We start from the raw sequence: 20,264 nt of genomic DNA on the forward strand, positions 1-20,264 counted from the left end.
TTGACTTTATCTTTATAAAGTCGATGAACAAATACTATATGAGGTGCCCAAGTTCAGTCGTCTGATGTTCCTCTCCATTTTTTATCTATCACTTATAGTGCTAAGGCACTTTCTTGTTTTCAGGATTTAATTGGTTTTATTATGTGAAACTGGCTTAGGTGTTCAATATGATACACAATGTTTGTTATAGATACCCATAGTCGGCTTAGCCTTCATATTCCAAATCCAATCTTCGCAATCACCTATAATGATTTTCCAACACCAAACTTGTAATTTTTCTAACCTTCCTGAGATTTCACTTGATAGATGGGGTTGTCTACAAACTTTACACATTCATACGCGTTCCCAATTTTAATCGTCTAACTCCAACTCCATTTTTCCTAACATGTTTTGGAAGATGTTAACCCAGGGTAACAAGTTTTCTTTTAATTGCAGATTTTGCATAAAACAAATTCAATCAAGAAATGGATGGATTTAGTAGACTCCTTGAATATAAAAAAAAAAAAAAAAGCATTTTAACTAAATTCTTATTGCAGCAGTGATAATGCGGAGCTTACGAAGTTCCATTCAAATTAAGATGCAAAAACATGTGGAGCATAAGAAAAGGGGGCAAAAACACAAAAACGTGAATCACATGTGTGCTTTTCACCAAACAAGATCCGATCTTTGAGTGATAGGGGAGATTTTCTTACAGATTTCTACACGGCAACACTAACATATGCAACACATTTCGAACTGTGAACACAAAACTCCTATGGAGAAGAATGGAAGTCGGCGGCTCACCGTCTGCTTCGTAGTCGGTCAGGTCCAAGAAACCCTCCCGCCGCCGTCCGTCTTCTACAGTACGGCTATCTAAATCTTTCGTTGGCCGGACCGGTCCGGGCCGGGCTGGAGTGAGAACTATCGACCCGAGTCAAAAGTTGTTAATTGCGTCGTTGACTCCAGCTGCCCAACCGCCCAAAGATTGGGCCGCAATAGCCACAAACGTGTTCGTTTGAGGACTCCATCCACCGCCCCAGCCACAAGTAACACAGCTCCGGCACTCTATCGTTGCCCGCTTCGATCCCTTGGTCACCGCCTCTCGCCTCCGCTTCGGGCGAGTTTCCTTCCCGCTCTGCTTCCCGGCGGATGGCCTGCGTAGTCTCCGCCCCTACCTTTCGCCTCGAGGTAAATCGCTATCGATTTCATTCCCTGCGCCGCCCATGGTTCTTTGTACTCGGATTGATCTATACGGCCTTCGGCTTCCTTCTGAATGTTATCTAGGCGGTGAAATCTCGCGGAGCAGCTTGCGGAGCGAGGTCGGGGTCATGTATAGGTAGTCTTATCAAGCTTTGCTATGATTCATGTGTCGAATCTGTTGTCCGTATTCGATTTTCTTTGTTTTATTTGGGGGATTAGCGTTTTTGGGAAAATCTAGGGTTTGAGACAATTTTTTATTAAAAAAACAATTGAAATAAAAGAATTCCGTCGCCTTAGAGATTCGAACTCTCGCGGGGATACCCCATGTTGCATTCTATGATTGGTTAGGAAGCAGTTAAAATATTTCAGGATGATACATGCACTTGATGTGGAATTGATCTTTGTCACAACCTGAATTGCTAAAAATATCCTAGTCACAATCACGAGATGCATTCTGAGCCAATGTGAAATAAAAAAGGAGGAAAAATCTTATATAAGTCAAGTTCTCCTATTTATACAGTACCCTCACGTAGTCATGCTTCGGATATCAAATTGTACTAGTTTCCCCTATCAATTTCCACTTTACCAGAAACTGCTTTGTTTCCTGTTATTTGGTATCTTATAATTTTTTTCCAAAATAAAAACACTGACAGTATTCAGACAAACATGACTTATTATTCTCTGATATCATGTCAAATTGTTTGCTTGATCATCAATTGTCCCAAAAGTTTGAGTTGTTAGCAAAGTGACAATTTAGTATGTTATGCTTTTAAAAATAGTGAGGGGTGCAGACCTTTGTTTATTTATCTCATTGAATCATTATCAAATATATCCTGATTTTGCCAAATACTCAAACAAGGACTTTTAGTTGTGAATAGTACAACTTGCTGTTGTTGTATTCTCCATCGACTTAGCAGTTATGGCAAATAGCCCTGTAAACTTTCTTGATTTTTCAGTACGTCATTCAGGTTTAGACAGCTTAGCGGTGAGAAGGAGCTTCTTGTGTCATCATTCTTTCTCCCAAAAGGTGTCCTACAGGGTTCGGGCAGCAGCTGTGACAGCTTCACCCACGTTTCTAGATAATGCAGAAGAAAGAAAACTGTTGGCTGAAAAGTATGGATTTATGCAAATTGGGAAACCACTTCCAGATAATATTACCATGAAGGACATCATGGATACATTGCCTAAGAAGGTACTAATTCCCTCAGTTTTTTTGTAGTCTTCTTTTAAAGTCTGTCTAATTTTTGGACATTTAAATGAAGCTATTTGAAATTGATGACATGAAAGCCTGGAGGTCAGTTTTAATATCTGTGACTTCATACGCATTGGGAATTTTTATGATTGCAAAGGCTCCATGGTATTTGCTTCCTCTGGCATGGGCATGGACTGGCACAGCAATTACAGGGGTTGGTTTCTTCACCTGCTTGGCATGCTTGTCTTTAATTCACTATATATGATGCTGCACTTGATTCCTCCCTATGCAATAATGCTCACTTTGTATTTTTTTTTTTTGGGTATGTGGTATTTTTGTCTTTGCCTTGCTAACACTTGTATTTTAAAGTTCTTTGTGATAGGTCATGATTGTGCCCACAAAGCATTCTCAAGGAACAAATTAGTTGAAGATATTGTTGGAACTCTAGCCTTTTTGCCTCTAATATACCCTTACGAGCCATGGCGGTTTAAGCATGATAGACATCATGCTAAGACAAACATGTTAGTTCCCTATTACACTTTTCATTTTAGTTTTCTTATATTTGCTTTTTTAATCTTAGATTCCTTGGAGACGGAGCATCTTCAAGAATTATATTCTAGCTCATTATCCATACACAATCGATTCAGTAACAATATAATTGAGTATGGTAAATATACATGTGCTCAACTAAGAAACTCAAAGAGAAGGTGATTTTCTTTCCTTTCTCTATCAGATTCTGTGGTTGACTTCTTTTGTCAAGTGACTACTACGTGTATGGTTTAATGTGTGAACAAATGGAAAATTTTGTTCTTTTCCTAGATTTTCCGAATTATTTGCCCAAATATCAGGTTATCAGAAGATACTGCTTGGCACCCTGTAATGAGAGATGAGTTCGAGTCCTCCCCTCTCATGAGAAAGGCGATAATATATGGTTATGGACCTTTGAAGACTTGGATGTCAATTACTCATTGGTACGTATCAGCTGCTACTTTGATTGTAGACGTTGACCCAGATTTTCTTAGCTTCTATAATATTTAATAGCAAGTAAATATCATAGTATTTTGATGTTAATCTTTCCTAAATTATCAAATTTCCTAATAGGTTGATTTGGCATTTCAATTTGAAAAAGTTCCGGCCTGCAGAAATTGGAAGGGTGAAGACTAGCTTGGCGTGTGTTTTTGCATTTATGGCAATTGGGTGGCCACTGATTATTTACAAGACGGGAATCACAGGATGGATCAAGTTTTGGCTCATGCCATGGTTGGGATATCACTTTTGGGTAATTTTTTGTTACTTTAGTTTCATTCTAGTAGTTCTTGTGAACAACCTTAGTTATCCCTCTTTAACTTTTTGGAAATTTTCTAGATGAGTACCTTCACAATGGTCCACCATACCGCACCTCACATACCTTTCAAAACATCAGACGAATGGAATGCCGCTCAGGCACAACTCAATGGAACAGTTCATTGCAATTATCCGCGTTGGTAGGTTAATTCTTCGCCTACCTTTTGCTTAGGTTTTTGTTTCAATTCAGAATGCGTTTCATCTTTACTTTTTGGTACTACCCAAAGGAAGAATAGATTTATAAGTTTAAATGTTTTACACTTGGACAATGTGTGTACAAAGAATCAATATTTGTTTTATTGTAAAGGTACTCAAACAATAACAAATTGCATCTCTCCCGTTCTGTTGACATAATGAATATCAATTGATCAAAATTACTTTCTTTTTTTTGTGGAAGGATTAAGGGAGTTACCTTTTTTCTTTTGCAGGATTGAGATCTTATGCCACGATATCAATGTTCATATCCCCCACCATATTTCTTCGAGGATTCCGAGTTACAATCTCCGGGAAGCTCATAAGGTGCTCCAAGATAACTGGGGAGAGGTGCGCGATAATTTTTCATCCCACTGAAAGAGTTACTCATTGATAGACGAGGCTAAACTGTAGCATCATCAGAATTGGATGCCTTAAACTGCTTATCATTTTCATTAACATTATTATCCTGTGGGCATGAATTTGACAGTATCTCAACGAGGGCAACTGGAACTGGCGTCTGATGAAGACGATACTGACCGTGTGTCATGTGTATGATCACGAGCGGTACTACGTGCCGTTTGATGAAATTGCTCCTGATGAATCCTACCCCATCCAATTTCTGAAGGAAACCATGCCTGATTATGCATGATAGAGTTGCAACTCAACTTTCATTTCTATTTTTTTCCCCCCTTCATTTTTTTTTATCAACCAAATGAGACGATTAGAGTCCAAGACAAGTTTATGGTGCTCAGATTTGTCACTTTTCCTCTGAAGAGATGCTGAAATTTTGACTTATCACAAGGACAACAATGTGACCTTCTTATCCAGAATTTGCATACATACAAGATTGGTTGTTGTGGTTTCGGCTTTCATTGCGTTCATTGTTAGTGTTAGAGGTGCATTTCCTTTCCATTCTTTATCTTTATAAAAACGGGGGACAATAATGATACTTTTTGTGATCACACACATTTAAAAAGGTCTGCGCCCCACTGAAAGTGTTTCAAAATCAAGCATACTAAGCAACAGGGACAGACTTGAGGATAAAATACAAACAAGTAAAGCGAAAGCATATCACCTGTAGTTATATATTAACACCCGATCCAAAACCTCGCTTACCATTTACTTCAGTCACCTAATTATCCACTAAAGACTCACTAGTCCTAATCATTTGAGAAGTCGCCATCTACTCCAATCATAGATAGTCGTGTCACCAGCATTAGATAACAAATAAATTATAATACTAATTATTAAGGATGCCATAATTTTTTATAACCACATTTAATACTAGAAACACAATAGCAAACTTCCTATTGAAAAAAACTATGGATCCGTGGATTGTGCTGCTCTACATTCTCTACTAATATATTAAGGTAACTCAGTCAGTACTGTTATAGCCCATTAATTAATTAATTAGACTTTCACTTCTCAGTACCCCACTAACAAGCCACTTTGTCCATTTTTTTTTCTGCTGGCGCTTCCGATAGTTTATTAGATGCTCCATCATTCCCAGCCCCTCTATACCCTACTCCAACCCCACCAGCTCGCACTCGCACTCGCACTCGCACTCGCAATGGAATCGAGTAGCTAGCCTTCCAACTAAGGTCGTGTAATACGACAAAGCGTGGAACGTGAAAGCATGCTATAGAAAAATCCAACAAAGAAGATAAAGTGAATCGCCCGGAAAGATCATACATTAAAAAAACACGAGGAAGGAAAGCGGATGAACAGCAAAAGGAAGCCAAAAAATTAACGGAGTTCCGATTCCAGGCGCAAAAATCGAGGAGGAGCAACGACGACGTACATCACTGTCTCGAGGTGTCAGCGCCGGTGGCGGTGGTCGACTGCACGGTGAGCGCGGACATGCTGGGAGAGGAGGGGGCGTCGACGACGTGCGGAGGAAGCGGCAGAGGGGGGCGGCGGTTGAACTGGGCGGCGGCGGAGGAGGGGTGACAGGAGAGTACGGAGGCGAGGGAGATGGGCATCAGGCAGAGGCCCTTCCCCTGCAGGTACTGCATGGCCGATCCCATGTCCTCCGCCATCAGCTTTGCCACCTGCCGCTCCGCTGTCGTCAGGCCGTCGTTGCCCACGGCAGCCGCAGCAATGACGGATCCTGGCCGTTCTGCTCCTCTCTGTCATGTAAAAATATTTTTCTTGTGCAGATTTTTGAATGAATCATCATCTCAATTACCAATCTAATCGATTAAATTCGATCCTCTCTCTCTATATATATATATATCAAAGTACGCAGCAATTGTTTCATAAAAAAAAAGAAAGTACGCAACAATTGTTGATCCCTGTGCGTACGTACCTCTGGAGACGCATCGCCGACCAGTGGTGCCACCGAGGTTGCTCCGCCTAATCTGCTCATGCTCAAGATCTGTACTGCATCGTTTGGAGATGATTAGTAAACAGTCTGATCATCTACTCTTTGATCAAAGCTTAACTACACTCTAATCAATTGTAATTAACCCTAGCAAATATAATAAAGCAGAAAGACTATCTAAATCCATGTTAAAATGGTCCCAGGAATAATACGCTAGAACTAGTGAAGAGAAGCCATTAATGAAGCTTCAAGCCATTAAAAGACTTGGAGCTGTTCTTAGAGATATGTTATCCGCATCGGGAAAACGTGGATATATATGTTATCCGGATTTGGTGCATCGTATGTGTGAAGAAAATAAAGAAATTAATTTATTAAAGATGATGAGATGAGGAAAGAGTGAAATCATACCTTCACCTGGAGCTGCAGGAATTTAACGTAGTCAATGATTTCATCCAGCATCGATGCCTTGTCCGTCTGCACCACCAACGTCAAAATTCAATTAGAATGTGCAATGCTTTTGTATGTTGTCGCAGCATAGTACTCCTGGTGGAGGAGTTCGAGGAAAGAAATTAAGGGCGGGCGAGGAAGAAGAAGACCTTGTTTGCGCTGGGCAGCAACTCCTGCAAAGCTTTCATTCTCTCTGCGATCCTCTCCCTCCGTAGCTGAATCACATAAACAAACAAGAGCGGTTGAAGACAAAAGTTTGGTAGGAGTGACGAAGAAGTAAACAGGCAAGAAAAATCCAAAATTTCGGAATAGGGAATATGGAAGAGAGCGCAGAAGCATTTGATCTTGAACGAATTAAGATTCAGAGAAGAAAGATTAGAAAGCAAGAAGAAGAAAGAATCTTTCTGCTTCTTTTGCAGATGGGCCTACTCTTTCTGCGATGCTATGTGGATCGGTAGCTTGCCCTCGCCTCGCCCTGATCCTTGGTCTTGGAGGTGCCTGCGAGCCTCCGCCTGTGTGCGCAGAAGAGACCGGCGCCGTTGCAGCAGAGGGCTGCCCCGCCCCGGTGGTGGTCGCCGCTGACGATAATCCTCCGTAGCTCTGCGACATTCATTGACCCAAGCAAAGCATGTACTGATTTCTTTGTTTTTCTTTACATGTTTGTACGATTAGAAGAAATAGAAGAGACCTGAGCATTGTGATGCTGGAAATGGTGGTGTTGGTTTGGCGTTGGAGCTGGGTGCTGAAATGATCCAAGGAAGCTACCGTTGTACAATACTTCTGCGTCCTTCAGATCATTAAAAACCTCACCTTTAGCAGAAACGGAGACTTGCTTTCTCTCGTCAAGAGGAAATTAGTAAAACAATTGCGTACCAAAGGATTGGGGGTTTTGAAGCGCGCATCGACCTCTGGCGATCTGTCGACCAGACTCGAATCCCCTGCCCCTCCGTTGCCGAGGGAGAGCGGAAGCGGGACAAAGAGCCCCGTGTCGCCGCCGGCCTCCGGCATTCGCCCTAACGACTGGAGTAGCATCCGCTGCAGCATCGACTTCTCCATCGGAGAGCTTTCTTCGGCTTCAGAAGCCTGTTGCTGCCGGATACGTGAAGCAAGAAGTGAAGACGACTCATCGTAGGGCGCGTACCGGATGCCTTCATACGCTGCCTGCTCCTCCGGCGACCTAACGGCCTTATCGAGAGACCTCCCGAGCCCCTGTGACCAGGTAGCTCCGAAGCCGGATATCATCTGATCGAAGAACTCGTCGCTTCCTCCGCCGCCGCCACCGCCATTCTGGAGCTCATGGGGGCCGATGTGGGCGGCGAGGCCAGAGGGTACCATTCCGCCAAGGGACGTCGCTACTCCTTGCATCTCCTTGCTGCAGGGCTGCATATCTTCACCTCAGCTACCAAAAACCTAAAGTTTTGGATCAGGGTTTCGCTGGAGGAGGAGAAAGCTGGAGGTGGAAGACGGCCATGATGGTGTTGCAGTGGGGAGTATTTATAAAACCTGCAGTTTAAATTAAGCAAATTAACAAGCGATTAGGAGATTAATAAACCATGGATTATTTCCCGGAAAAATGGAGCACAACTCTTAGATATTTTTTTTTTTTTTAGTCCAAGGATGTGCCACTATTTGTAATCACGATCCGGCCACAAATATAAGTAGTACATCCCTTAGACCACAAAAGATGATCCAGGAGATCTATGCTCTCCGAGGCAGGATCTCTTGGATCATTTTTTATGATCCAAGGGATATGTCACTCGTATTTACGGTCAGATCGATCCGATCCCCGGAAAAATGGACGGGGAGCATGCTATCGCAGTGACATGCTATTTCTTGTCCACCAAAGCAATTACGCTATTAAAGTAATGCTTGAGAGAACATGTTGAAAATGTAGATGATTGTATGACGACCGGTGCTGATTTAGTGTACACATCAAATGTTTTTGGCACTCAAATATAATTGCAAGATCCAAGAGCACCCAGCAGTTAACTCAAAGAACTAAGGGAATAACTATTAAATATGCTTAAAAAATAAAAAGTCATCTACTTTAAGGCCAAGCTAAGAATTATAAAGTAACTAGAGAGGAAGAAGTCACCATAAACTCGATCATGTAATATGTTTGTTGAACACTTAATTGCTGCTCAATGGAAGAAGAAGCATAGCCATTAATCAATGGCCGTGGGTTACAGAAACTGCACTTAGGAAGATTGAATATCAAAAATGTCATCATCGTACAAACTAAACAATTGAAGGATCACAGAATTACAAAGTCAGCATTAAAAAACAAAGCAATTAAAGATTACACAAGGACTAACAAATATTATTGTGGTCGCAGAGAAACAAGAAAATTACTCCTATAATACTTTGTACCATTGATGTTACACCTGAAAAACTAACATGCTAGCGCCGTGTAGAAACACAAGTGACTACACAAAATGACCAACACGGGCAACTACAAGTCTACAACGCCATGGTTGAGGCATTTAATCTTTACAGTGGCCAGGTCAGAAGTTGTAGGTAATTTTAACTATACAAATAGACTAATTAGAACTTAGCTACCTTAAAATTTTCAGAAATTGGCTTGTTTTTCCATCCATATAGTGGGAAACTACAATAGAGTCACAGATTGCAAGCTTGGTACTCTCAATTCTCCAGTTGGGATATCAGCACCCTCATTGGGTAATACCCAATGATAAAATACAGTGATACTGGGCCTAATGAAATTCAGGTATTAGAATGAGTTGTTGATAGACACTCAGGTCCGTCTTTTTCTCTTCCTTTTCTTCCTACTGGGAGCATCACTCACTGAGGTCTCATGCGTTGTGTTCAACTGCACCTTTCCTGGTTCCTCTGATCCTCTAAGCTTGACTCTCCCCTTTCCAGAAGCAATATTCGCCATTGTTTCAGTGCCTGATTCCAGAGTGATGTCATCCTTTATTTTCAACACAGAGTTTGAAGTGTCACTGTTTAGTTTGCCTTTCAGGGAATCCCTTCTGACCTTCCTACCAACAGACTTACGAGAGCCATCAATAGATTTCCTGCCAGATTTGTAAACGTTATCCTTCACCTCAGTTCCAGCTATATCGGAAGATTGATCAACCTTCAAACTGCCATCCTTGGGCCTCGTAAGTTCTTTCTTAAGCTTATTGCCAGGCTCAGTGCTGCCATCTTTTGATTTACTTGCAGCACTCTCTGTTATTTTAATCGAAGAGCTGGTGGTATCATGAAGGTTTGAAGAGGCAGCTTTAGATGGTCTACCTTTGCGGCGATGACCAGATCCAGATGCTGTGTTACTGGTGTCAGAGAGAAAATATTACACTTAAATAAATTGGGTAACAAATAAGTATTTAAGTATAGTCTTATCAACCTTTTTGCAATTGGATCTCTATCGGGTTCCTTTGAGATGGAGGTTGATGTTAATTTCGTGCGTTTCCTTCTTGGTCTAATTCAATTGAAAATAACAAACATCAAACAGAAAAATATTTTGACATAAATAAAACAACCTTTCTCCAAAAAGTAACTGTACTCTACTATCTGAAACACCAAATTCATGTTAGAATTTTGCAAGACTTTTTATAATTTCAATTAATCTAGAGGACTAGCATCAGACATGCAATCTCTGAAAGGTCTTGTTGCTCAAAATATAAATTAATGAGGAATATAGATGTAGATAATTGAAAAATATCAGGTTAAGTAGCAGAAATGTTTGTTTCTAAATAAAAAAAATATTATAATTTCATAATGGTATACAAACAACTACAGATATAAATGAGAAACCAAAATAGTAGTGAGTTACAATCTGAAAATTTCATGGGGTTCTACACACATGTAAGATCCTAAATGTAAGTACAGAGCCATATTAAAAACCTTAGGGCAGAGCATCATTGTTTAGTAATTTTTCAAGATGTTTCAAATCATAACTACCATAAGGCTGAGTAATATCCACAATTCTTCTATTTACAATGCAGTTTGATATGCAGTGACAATTGTTCTTTGCACTGAAATATAATATTATGCTATTTCAAAAGTTGTTGACGTTTTGATTCAGCCTGAATAAGGAAATTCAAGTTGAAAGTTTAGAAAAGGATTTTATTTGCAATCAAAACCTGAGGTGAAGTTCAGAAACCATCAGAAATACATAGAGAAAGGATAACAAATCTGATTTAGCATAATTCCCTGAGCAAATATTAAGAATTAATATGAATAATTAATTATTCATCACAACAAACCTGCAGAAAATAAATTGTGGAAATGTATTTACACCGGAATACATAAAAGCAGAATAAAATTCAGAGTTTTTAGTTACGTGAAATGGTAACAGAACATACTCTTCTGAAGAAGCATCAAGATTTTTGGAATCTTCTATTTGTTCCTGCATGCCAAATCAGTGGAAATTAGTACAAAAGCAACATGACATATAAAAAGAGATTTGGAATAATTCACAGACCGTATAATGTTCGCTGCCATCCTTAATCAATTTCCAACGTTCTTTACTCAAAAATAGTATTTCTACCTCACCATCAATATAGGTAACCTGAACAGCATTGAAATGTTGTACAAAAAATAAAAGTCACATGTCATACTAGATTGCAGAACCAACAAAAGCCACAGGCAGAAGCTAACATTATTTATACCTTGTGCTTTCTAGAAACATTGTCATAAGAATCAACAACACCATCATAAAACCTGAGAGAAGAAATTAATGCAAAATAACAATTGTCAACTAAATAACATAATAGTTAAGTACTATCAAGAAACCTTGGAAAAGGACAAGCTAGGATATAATGACACCATTGATACAAAGTACTAAATATTAGGGGTGTCAAAAATGAACCCGACCCGACGACCCAACCCGAATCGACCCGAAAAAAATCAGGTTCGGGTTGGACATTTTCGGGTTCGGGTCGGGTTCGGGTTGGAGGGTATTCGGGTTGAAGATTTTCGGGTTGGGTTGGGTTGACCCGGGTTGACCCAAATATAGGGTTTAGTGGGGTTTTTTTAGGGTTAAATCAAATTTTATTTTGAAAATTAAGATGTTTTATGTATATTAATATCAAGTTAGTATGATAATGATGAAATATTGAGATAAAAGTGAAGAATTATAGGGAAAATAACTCCAAAAAGTCATTTTGAATCGAATTTTCGGGTTACACGGGTTGGGTTCGGGTTGGGCGGGTTCGGGTTCGGGTTTAGGAGTTTCGGGTTGAATTCGGGTTCGGGTCGGGTTCGGGTTGGGTTATAAAAAAAAAAAAAAAAATTTAACCCGACCCAACCCGACCCGACCCACCCGAATTGACACCCTTACTAAATATCAATGGCAGTAAGAGAGACATAGTAATGCAAACTTCAGTTTAGCCAAGTCACTTAATGATGTCCATCTACTAGATGTAGGTTGAAAACCATTAACAGAGTAAGAAAACAATGGGCAAAACCAAAGGGTTCAACAACCAAATTTGTGGGTTGGAAGTTGATATGTAGAGAAATGAGATATGCATATGATTGCTATTTTTGCTGATTGAGGATAGCATTCCTAGATGTATGAGAGAATATCCAAAAGACGTGATGCAGATGGAAACCAAATAAATGGTTTAGTTATAGATAATGATGGGAGAATATAAAATCTAAGAAAGGAAAACAAATAAAAGAATCAATTAAAGTAATACATTTAACTATAAATAAAGTTATAGGAGGAATACAACAAAATTATAGTGCACACAGCACATTCAGTACATCCATACTATTCTGTTGACAAGGAATCTTTCCTTCTGTAACCCAACCAGGAAATGATTTTTCAGAATTTGCAACAAATAGCCATTTGGCTTCAAGTGAAAATGTTTCTAACAGTGAAATCACATAGGCCAACAAAAAACCAGAGCAAATTTCATACATAAACAAAATTATACTCACTTCTTATCCATTGGCCACCATACACTAATTTTGGAACCAACAAGGTCCTCGCCCAATTCTTTCTTGCGAGTTCGTATTCCAAAAATCTAAATGAATAGAAGTGCTTAAAAATCAAACCTCATATTTATGAACTAAGAGGGAAAATGAATAATGGCAATACACAGTAGAAGACAAAAAAGAAGCAAAATAAATGTCTAAACTATATAATAATTATAGTCTAAAGAAAATAAAAGTGATTCCAAATCATCCTAATCTACAAAAAAATAATTACAGATAAAATCTCAACTATAGTTCATAATATGGACTTCTCAAATCTTTTAATTTGAGTTAAGCCAATATTATGTTACTTAGATGACTATCTAAATAGATAATGACCATTGTGTATAAAGGATAAAGGGCAGCCGGTGCACGAAGTTCCCGCCAATGCGGGGTCACAGGGAAGAGTCTATTGTACATAACTTTATCCTGCTTTACAAGAAACTATTTTCTGAGACTCGAACCCATGACCTCTAGGTCACACAACAACAACTTTACCATTGCGGCATTGTGTATGAAGGATAAAGGGTAAAAAAAAATTATAAGCATCATGCGTAACAACTTATATTAAACTGAAATAAATCAATAGTACTATGAGTGAACATTTTAAAAAAGCATGGAGGTATATGGAATACTGGTAAATTGCAAGTGTGTACAATTTATCAAATATAGATGTTGTACAGGAACATAGAAAACACTATGCATGAAGCAACAGAATTGTAAAGTCACAGAATGAAAGCAAGTAACCCTTGGGAAAATAATCCTTAGGCTCTAACAAACATACTTGACAGTCCGAACTCTCATAAAAACACTGTACATTAAGAAACAGTATTGTAAAATCACTGAATAAAAGCAAGTAATTCTTTAGTTCACAAACCCAAGGCTTTAACAAGCACACTTGTCAGTCTGAACTATCTATATACCCAACCAAACTTGTACAACTCAGATGTTACAAGTTGCAATATAACCAAAACTACACAAATGCTAACTAAAGAAAAATTCAAAGACATTTAGGGAAAAATCAAGAAATAGAACCCTGGATGGGCTCCAATATGCATTATGCAGCCAGAAGGGAAAGGCCTATAATTGTCGAATAACATGATACTTAGAGCCATGATAACAGATGTCTAGAAAACACAACAGTAGATATCTTGAAGCACAATAGTAAAGAGGAGTGAAACTATTCTGAAACATCTCATTCAGCTGGCTGACCAGCACTATGGGACGACAATGAATCATCTTCCTCACATTGACACAGTGTGGACACTCTTACAAATGTATTTAAAAAAGAAAAAGAATAACATACGAAAAAAAGATAAGTTGGTTAATGTTATACCAGTTTGTAACAGCTCTCCAATAATTATTACTGAGATGAACATAAGAAATCCTACAATAGTCCAAGTTATTGGTTGAAGACAACACCTTTACAACTGGTTCCGTGGTTGTATCATCTTGAGCCTTGAGATTGTCATGCTGCTTAATTTTGGATTTCCGTAGTTTTTGTAATGTAACTTCATCATTAGTCTTGCTTGTTGAACCCTTTCTTCCTCTTCTTCTTTGAGATTTCTCCACCAGATCTTTTGCGACAGTTGCTTGTTTGATATTAGCATGATCCTCATTATCTAATTCTTTCAACTCAGTATCTTTCAGAAAGAAACTTTTGTCAACCACCTTAGATACTCTCTCTTGCAAAGCAGACACAGATTGTTTTGATGCAGATAAATTTGAACCAAATCGGCCTCGTTTTCGTTGGGTTGCATTAGGAATTTTCATTTGGGCTGCGGATGAATCTGTATCAGCAGCAACATCAGCTGTACAAGCAGAGGCAGGTCATGTATATTTTATGGTTCTATGATCTTTAGTATGAGATGTCTAAAAAAAATCAGTACCATCTCAAAAAAAAAAAAAAAGGCAGAGCAGCAGCATACTTACCATTAGTTTTGCGGGATTCAAGATCCAAAACAGCATCTTGCTTTACATCTTTTGGTCCCATCTTGCCTGAAACATCTTTGTCAGCTGCAGCAGCTGTTTTGGATTGATCAGCCAGAATAGAAGATTCAGGCTTGTGCTCTGGATAAGAGGATCTGAGTGTTGATTCACTAATATTATTACTCTTTACTGAGTTAAGCGATTTCTCTGGAGCAGTACCTTCTTCAGGACAAAGTACTGTTACTTCCACCTTTGCAGATTCCTGAAATAGAAGGAATCAACATCCATTCATGCACCTGAAGAAACCTATCAGAAACAGCCATTTCAGACAGTTGTCATCTGCCTGAAAGACTAATGAGTGGGTAATCAAATGATGAAAAACAAAAACAAATGATGAATTATCTAACAAATCTATCAAAGAGAGATAGGCATTAAAATTAATAAAAATAGATAACACCCTTTTGGCAAATATGTGGGACCCAAGGTGCATGTTGAGAAAAACAAACACACTCATTTGTAATACTACAAAAAACTAAAAAAACAAAAATGTGATGACATGAAGTTGGTGAGAAAGAATGAATGAAAATATAAATTAATAGATGATGATCATAAAATTCTGTTTAATCTCATCCATTTTTGGCCAGAGACAGATCTTATACCTTCATTTGAACCCTAGGCAAAGATACATCATTAGTATTATTCCCTAGGCAAAGATATATCATTAATATAATTTTGAACTTTTACCTAATTTATAACAGCATTAATACAGATTCTCCTCTATCCTTTGCACCTACAATTCTAATTGATTTAACTTGTCCAACAATACACTTGTTTGTCTTTGAACATATTTGCATCAACTTATTTCTTTATTTTTATCTTCTATTACAACAACACATAATTACTTCGGGATTGTATTAATTTTTAATTACTTTCAAGTAACCCCATATATTCATCTATGTATATGTTACTTAATCTCCAAGATTAATTGTTACTTATAGACAATAGCATCAATATTTTAGATAAGTTGACTACATCACAAGCATACATCCATTCTCCATGTTGTGGAATGAATCTCATTTTGTCCTACAAGTTAAAGGAAAATCACCTAAACTCAACATATGCAAAAATCAAGAATAGAATCTCCAATATTATTGTACCTAGATAAATTCTTTGATATCTCCCACAGTTCCATCATGCGTGTCCAACTTTGAAATTGCAAAAAAAAAAAAAATCTAAAATTAATGAGAAATAAAAAGGCATACGCACCGTAATTTCACCTGATGTATTTCTGTCATTTTGCTTTATTCCACCATAACTTTCTTGGCATATGGAGTCTACAAGTTTACCATAATCATTAGAAAATGAGCCAACAGATTGTGATAATTCCAAAAAATATGGTTTTAATTTCCCAGCACAATTCCTGATAACTTTTTCCCCTAGTTTGCGTACAGCAGGCAAAATATCCTGAGGACAAACAAAAAGTTAGATTAGATAATAATTTCACTAAATGAGACAATAAATGTTGAAAGGCAAACATTTACTTTATCATAATTTTTAACAGTATTCAGCAGACATGATATTAACTCCGAGGAAATATCTTCACTTTCCTCTATAACCACAGTCATAATCATCTCCATCGAAGATAAGACCACCTCAGAGTGGTTTGGCCTGAAAAATCAAACAAAAATTAGCTTACTAGTGCTCTAATAAAGTAATAAGTAATAAAATCAGTTGAATCAACAAGTAAAAGAAAGACACAAACGATACTATCCACCTACTGACAAGAAAAAAATTAAAGTGGATGCTTCAGATGTAGAAAGATGAATCAGATCATAAACGTAAACCTGTACTTGTAATTTGCAGAGTACATTAACAGCATCACTTTGACTACATTACCAAAACTTTGAAATCTGTCGGAACAAAGCTTTTGATCTTGATTTTTGGTAAATCCCTAATACCGGCATAGAGGCACTTCTATCTATAGATCACTCTTGTGTAGCATACTGTGACAGTAGAAAATGAGCTTGTTTGGCATATAATTTGGATCCCTTGAATCTTATGAATCCTTAGTGATAAAATCGAATAGCAACTATGGCCAATCTTCACTTCCTAAGATTGCCTCAGGCAAGGATCTCCTCTATCATCCTTCCAAGTTCACATTCAAATTGTATTGACCAAAGCAACAGTCTAAACTTGATATAGGATTTAAGGAACCATTATATCTACAACCCAAAACATCAAACCTTAGAGAAGGAACATGCTTTTCTCTCTTAAGAATCCTTGATCCTTTTCTGATCTTTGTCGGATTGTATCAAAATACTGGAAATGTTGCCAAGATTTTTATTCCAAGATTAACCCATGAGTGTGTATTTCTGAATAAATAAATTTTTTCTAAGTTTATAATGCCCTCCAACCATTATAGTGTCCAAATTTGTGTATATTTAGAATCCAATGTAGTCCCAGATTCTACCATCAGATTAGCTTCTCCATTCATAAGGCATGAAGTCTATGAATGAGTTCCCAGTAAATTCTTATTGATTAAAATGTAGTGCATCAAAAACAGGGAAATATCAAAAAAATAAATAAATAAATAAGCATCAAATTTACTTATTACCTTATCGTCTTTAGAAAATGGGAAAACATTTCTAGAATCAAAGCATCACATTCAAGATCCAACATCAGAACACATGACCTAACTTTTGCAACAGTTTCCAGCATTGAAACTCTCTTGGGAAATGAGCGACTTGACAAATCATCCAAATTTTCAAATGCTTGGACAATCAACTGAAATATTTCCTGAAAATTTCAAGTTTGAAAATGTCACTAAAACTGAAACTAAACGACACAGTGGTTATCTAAAGGATATCTACATAAATACAGCTTTACTAACCTTCATTAGATCATCATCATATGGAGCTTCAGGTGCTGTTATTCTTGTGATTTCACTAAAGCATGCTGCAACAGCCACTTTAACATCTACATCTGAATGTCTCAACAGCTCCTTAGCCACAAATGATCTAATCAAGGGGTTAAGTACATTTGACATTGATTGTGCTGGGGATTGCTCCACTTTTGCTAACAAGCTCTCAGTTTTCTGGGAAATGACAGATGAAAGTGAAACAATGCAACTAGCAATGAATTTTTCACTTAAAAAACACACAAGCAAACAAAATTAAAGAATGAAAGAATTACTTAGATTACCAATCATGCACTGATTTCAATATATCACCTGGAAATCAAGAATCTGATAGGAAATAATTTCAGATAAAAAATAGAGTTTCCTAGCAGAACAACCATAAATAACTAATTGGGGTCTATCTAAATGGCCTATATTGAGTGGGTTAAACATAAACTTTTAAAAATCAACTTATCCCTATCCACATTTATCAAGTAGATCATGATTGGCATTGGCAAATCTGATTTTTATCTAAAAAAAGCTTATTGAATCAGCCAAAAGAACCAGCAAAAGATATGTAAAACTACCTAAAATAGGATGGATTTAGCAAGAAATCAGCAAGATTTAGGTGTTTCATTAACTCTCACTCAGTTCAACTCCGAAAAAGGGAAAATGAAGAGAGAGAGAGAGAGAGACTGCAGCATGTGAAAAGCTACATGATTGATGAAGGGTACTCTATTGGCCATGATGGATGCAGCGTAATTTGGATGATGCAGAGGTGGAATCTTAGTGTGAGATTTGGAACAGAGGCATGCACAAGGAATATTGGCAGCATTGGCATGCAGCATGTGAAAATTCAACAATGAAGGCCACTAGAAAAGATTTCATGGTCCTTAACAACAAGCAAGAATCACAGAAGTAGTATGAGATTAACTGGACAATAAATCAGAATGCCATAGTAAATAGAACTAAGAAATGAGCTATACCAAACCATATAACATCTGAAAAAATGGGCATTTTTCTATGACAATACTGAAACAACATTGAGCAAGTAGCATAAACATTGCTTTGATACAACTGATGAATGTGTAGCCAACGTTGTCAAAACCCTATAACGCAAAGAAAAATAAAACTTTAAATAAAACTACCAACTACATCAATAAACTCTGACCGACCTCCGCTTTGAGCACATATCCTCTGGGATCTATGCGCAAATTACTCTTATAATAAGAAATTATTTTCAGGTGAGAACAGTCTAAACTCACGCAGCAGACAATACATTTTTAAGTAATTCAACGTAAAACAAACCATAATTCAAACATGTATACAAATAAAATGTCCTTCCTTTAGCAACTAGCGGGGAAAGTAGCAGTAAATATTTGCTGAGGCTTACATCCAGAATCGAAAGAAGTTCATCAACAGCAGATGGAGGAGACAAAAGCCTGCTTCCAACCTCCCGGAGCTGATCCTCCAGCTCATTCTCCTTGGTTGCCATTGCTCAGAGCTTCAGATCAGGGATTCATCGATCTCCCAGAACATCTAAGAAATCAATACCCTAGGAGCACCAGATTAAATAAAGGAAACAACGAAATAGATCGTAGCGTCAGGCTCCTAGCTAAAAAGACCACGAAGAGGATATACGTTTCGAATCATACCTTATCTTCTCCTTTGTTCGTCGGCGATTCAGCGCCCCGGCGAATCTAGGGTTTTGGAGACCGGGGAGGTGTACCGGCTCAAAAGTTACGAGGGAGAGAGAGAGCGAGAGAGAGAGGGGGAGGAGAGAGAAAGAGTCTGGTTTACTCGGAAGACTGAATGCCAGACCTGACGCCTGACGTTACCCGTCCGGTCTATGCAATCGGATTTATTGAGACAGGTTCACGTCCGCTTCTGGATTTCAAATCGACGGAGCGCCTTAGCCCGCTATCCCAAAAAATTTTGGATCGAAATATTACCGTAACAAAAAAATCTTTTCAGTAATCGAAACATACAAGTGTTTAAACATTTGTGCTTCGCTTCTACGAGAAAAATACCCTTTAAAACTATAAAAATCATAAAATTACAGAAATTCACAGAATGTTTATTTTTCATAAAAATCAAAATAAACTCGTATTCGTCTTCGCACGTGGCTCTGATATCACTGTTGGATTTTTCGGGCCGCGAAAATCACTTTTTGCATCGTAGAAACCCCGAATCTTCCTAGCCAACGGATCCGTGCGAAGAATAAAATTTTTCGAAAAACTACGAGTACGAGTTTACCTATATCTACACTTAAATCTACAAGGGAAAAAGGTTATACCTTTGAAGCGAAGCCCTTCGCGTTTCCGCTCGTCCAAATGGTGTCGGATCTCGAAGTTGTCAACTTAGACAACTCTCTATATGTATCCACACAAACAACTCAATGGAGAGAGAGCCTTAGAGTTTGCTAGCACTCCAAAGGGTCTCGGCAATGGTAGAGGAGAAGAGGGAGAGGGAGAGCTTGAGGAAGAGGATGAAGTGAATGTGCCTTGAATGAAAAATTCATTCCATCCCCACACAATAGTGGTCGGCCACTTTCAAAAAGGTGTAACCCTCATTTCCACATTAAGTGCAATTAATATGGATCCATTAAAGTGAAGAATTGTAATCTCCATGAGGTGACATCTCACTTAAGTAACCATGATGATGTGGAGCATCATCATTAGTCCACATCTTGCCAACTCACTAATGATGTGACAAAAAGTCAAGTCAAACTTGACTTTTTCTCTTCCTCTCAAGTCAAGTCAAACTTGACTTAATCTCTCTCATGGTTGATCTAATCCAACCATTTAATTCAAGCC

At 38.1% G+C, this 20,264-nt stretch overlaps 3 protein-coding genes across 7 annotated transcripts; 1 reads left to right on the forward strand and 2 right to left on the reverse strand.

Annotated features, from left to right (window-relative positions):
* Positions 1-767: 767 nt before the first annotated feature.
* On the forward strand, positions 768-4,782 carry LOC121981666 (omega-6 fatty acid desaturase, chloroplastic-like). 3 transcript variants are annotated; one of them, XM_042534296.1, is made up of 10 exons: positions 768-1,167; positions 1,264-1,315; positions 2,136-2,371; positions 2,442-2,585; positions 2,741-3,078; positions 3,220-3,342; positions 3,473-3,650; positions 3,737-3,855; positions 4,144-4,258; positions 4,398-4,782. In XM_042534296.1, the coding sequence occupies exons 1-10, from the start codon at positions 1,129-1,131 to the stop codon at positions 4,557-4,559; spliced, it is 1,506 nt and encodes a 501-aa protein (XP_042390230.1). In that variant the 5' UTR covers positions 768-1,128; the 3' UTR covers positions 4,560-4,782. The 3 variants fall into 3 exon arrangements, with proteins under 3 accessions (XP_042390230.1, XP_042390231.1, XP_042390232.1); XM_042534297.1 differs by having other exon boundaries at positions 769-1,167; positions 2,148-2,371; XM_042534298.1 differs by having other exon boundaries at positions 772-1,167; positions 2,741-2,892.
* A 792-nt stretch (positions 4,783-5,574) lies between these two features.
* Positions 5,575-8,224, reverse strand: LOC121981668 (bHLH transcription factor RHL1-like). The gene is made up of 7 exons (XM_042534302.1): positions 7,554-8,224; positions 7,369-7,467; positions 7,110-7,280; positions 6,830-6,895; positions 6,642-6,707; positions 6,219-6,287; positions 5,575-6,039 (listed from the first exon to the last, which is right to left on the reverse strand). Exons 1-7 carry the CDS (start codon positions 8,064-8,066, stop codon positions 5,713-5,715), a joined length of 1,311 nt encoding a protein of 436 aa, XP_042390236.1. The 5' UTR covers positions 8,067-8,224; the 3' UTR covers positions 5,575-5,712.
* Positions 8,225-9,018: 794 nt separating this feature from the next.
* LOC121981667 lies at positions 9,019-19,293 on the reverse strand. Of its 3 annotated transcripts, none has more exons than XM_042534299.1 (14): positions 19,104-19,293; positions 18,842-19,003; positions 17,443-17,646; positions 17,167-17,348; positions 16,094-16,220; positions 15,819-16,016; positions 14,556-14,814; positions 14,046-14,434; positions 12,588-12,673; positions 11,315-11,366; positions 11,128-11,214; positions 11,009-11,052; positions 10,048-10,122; positions 9,019-9,973 (listed from the first exon to the last, which is right to left on the reverse strand). In XM_042534299.1, exons 2-14 carry the CDS (start codon positions 18,941-18,943, stop codon positions 9,436-9,438), a joined length of 2,343 nt encoding a protein of 780 aa, XP_042390233.1. In that variant the 5' UTR covers positions 18,944-19,003; positions 19,104-19,293; the 3' UTR covers positions 9,019-9,435. The 3 variants fall into 3 exon arrangements, with proteins under 3 accessions (XP_042390233.1, XP_042390234.1, XP_042390235.1); XM_042534300.1 differs by having other exon boundaries at positions 18,842-18,987; positions 19,104-19,287; XM_042534301.1 differs by having other exon boundaries at positions 14,046-14,413; positions 19,104-19,287.
* Positions 19,294-20,264: the final 971 nt, after the last annotated feature.

Source organism: Zingiber officinale, chromosome 5A (genome assembly GCF_018446385.1).
Source record: "Zingiber officinale cultivar Zhangliang chromosome 5A, Zo_v1.1, whole genome shotgun sequence".
Taxonomy (NCBI): Eukaryota; Viridiplantae; Streptophyta; class Magnoliopsida; order Zingiberales; family Zingiberaceae; genus Zingiber; species Zingiber officinale.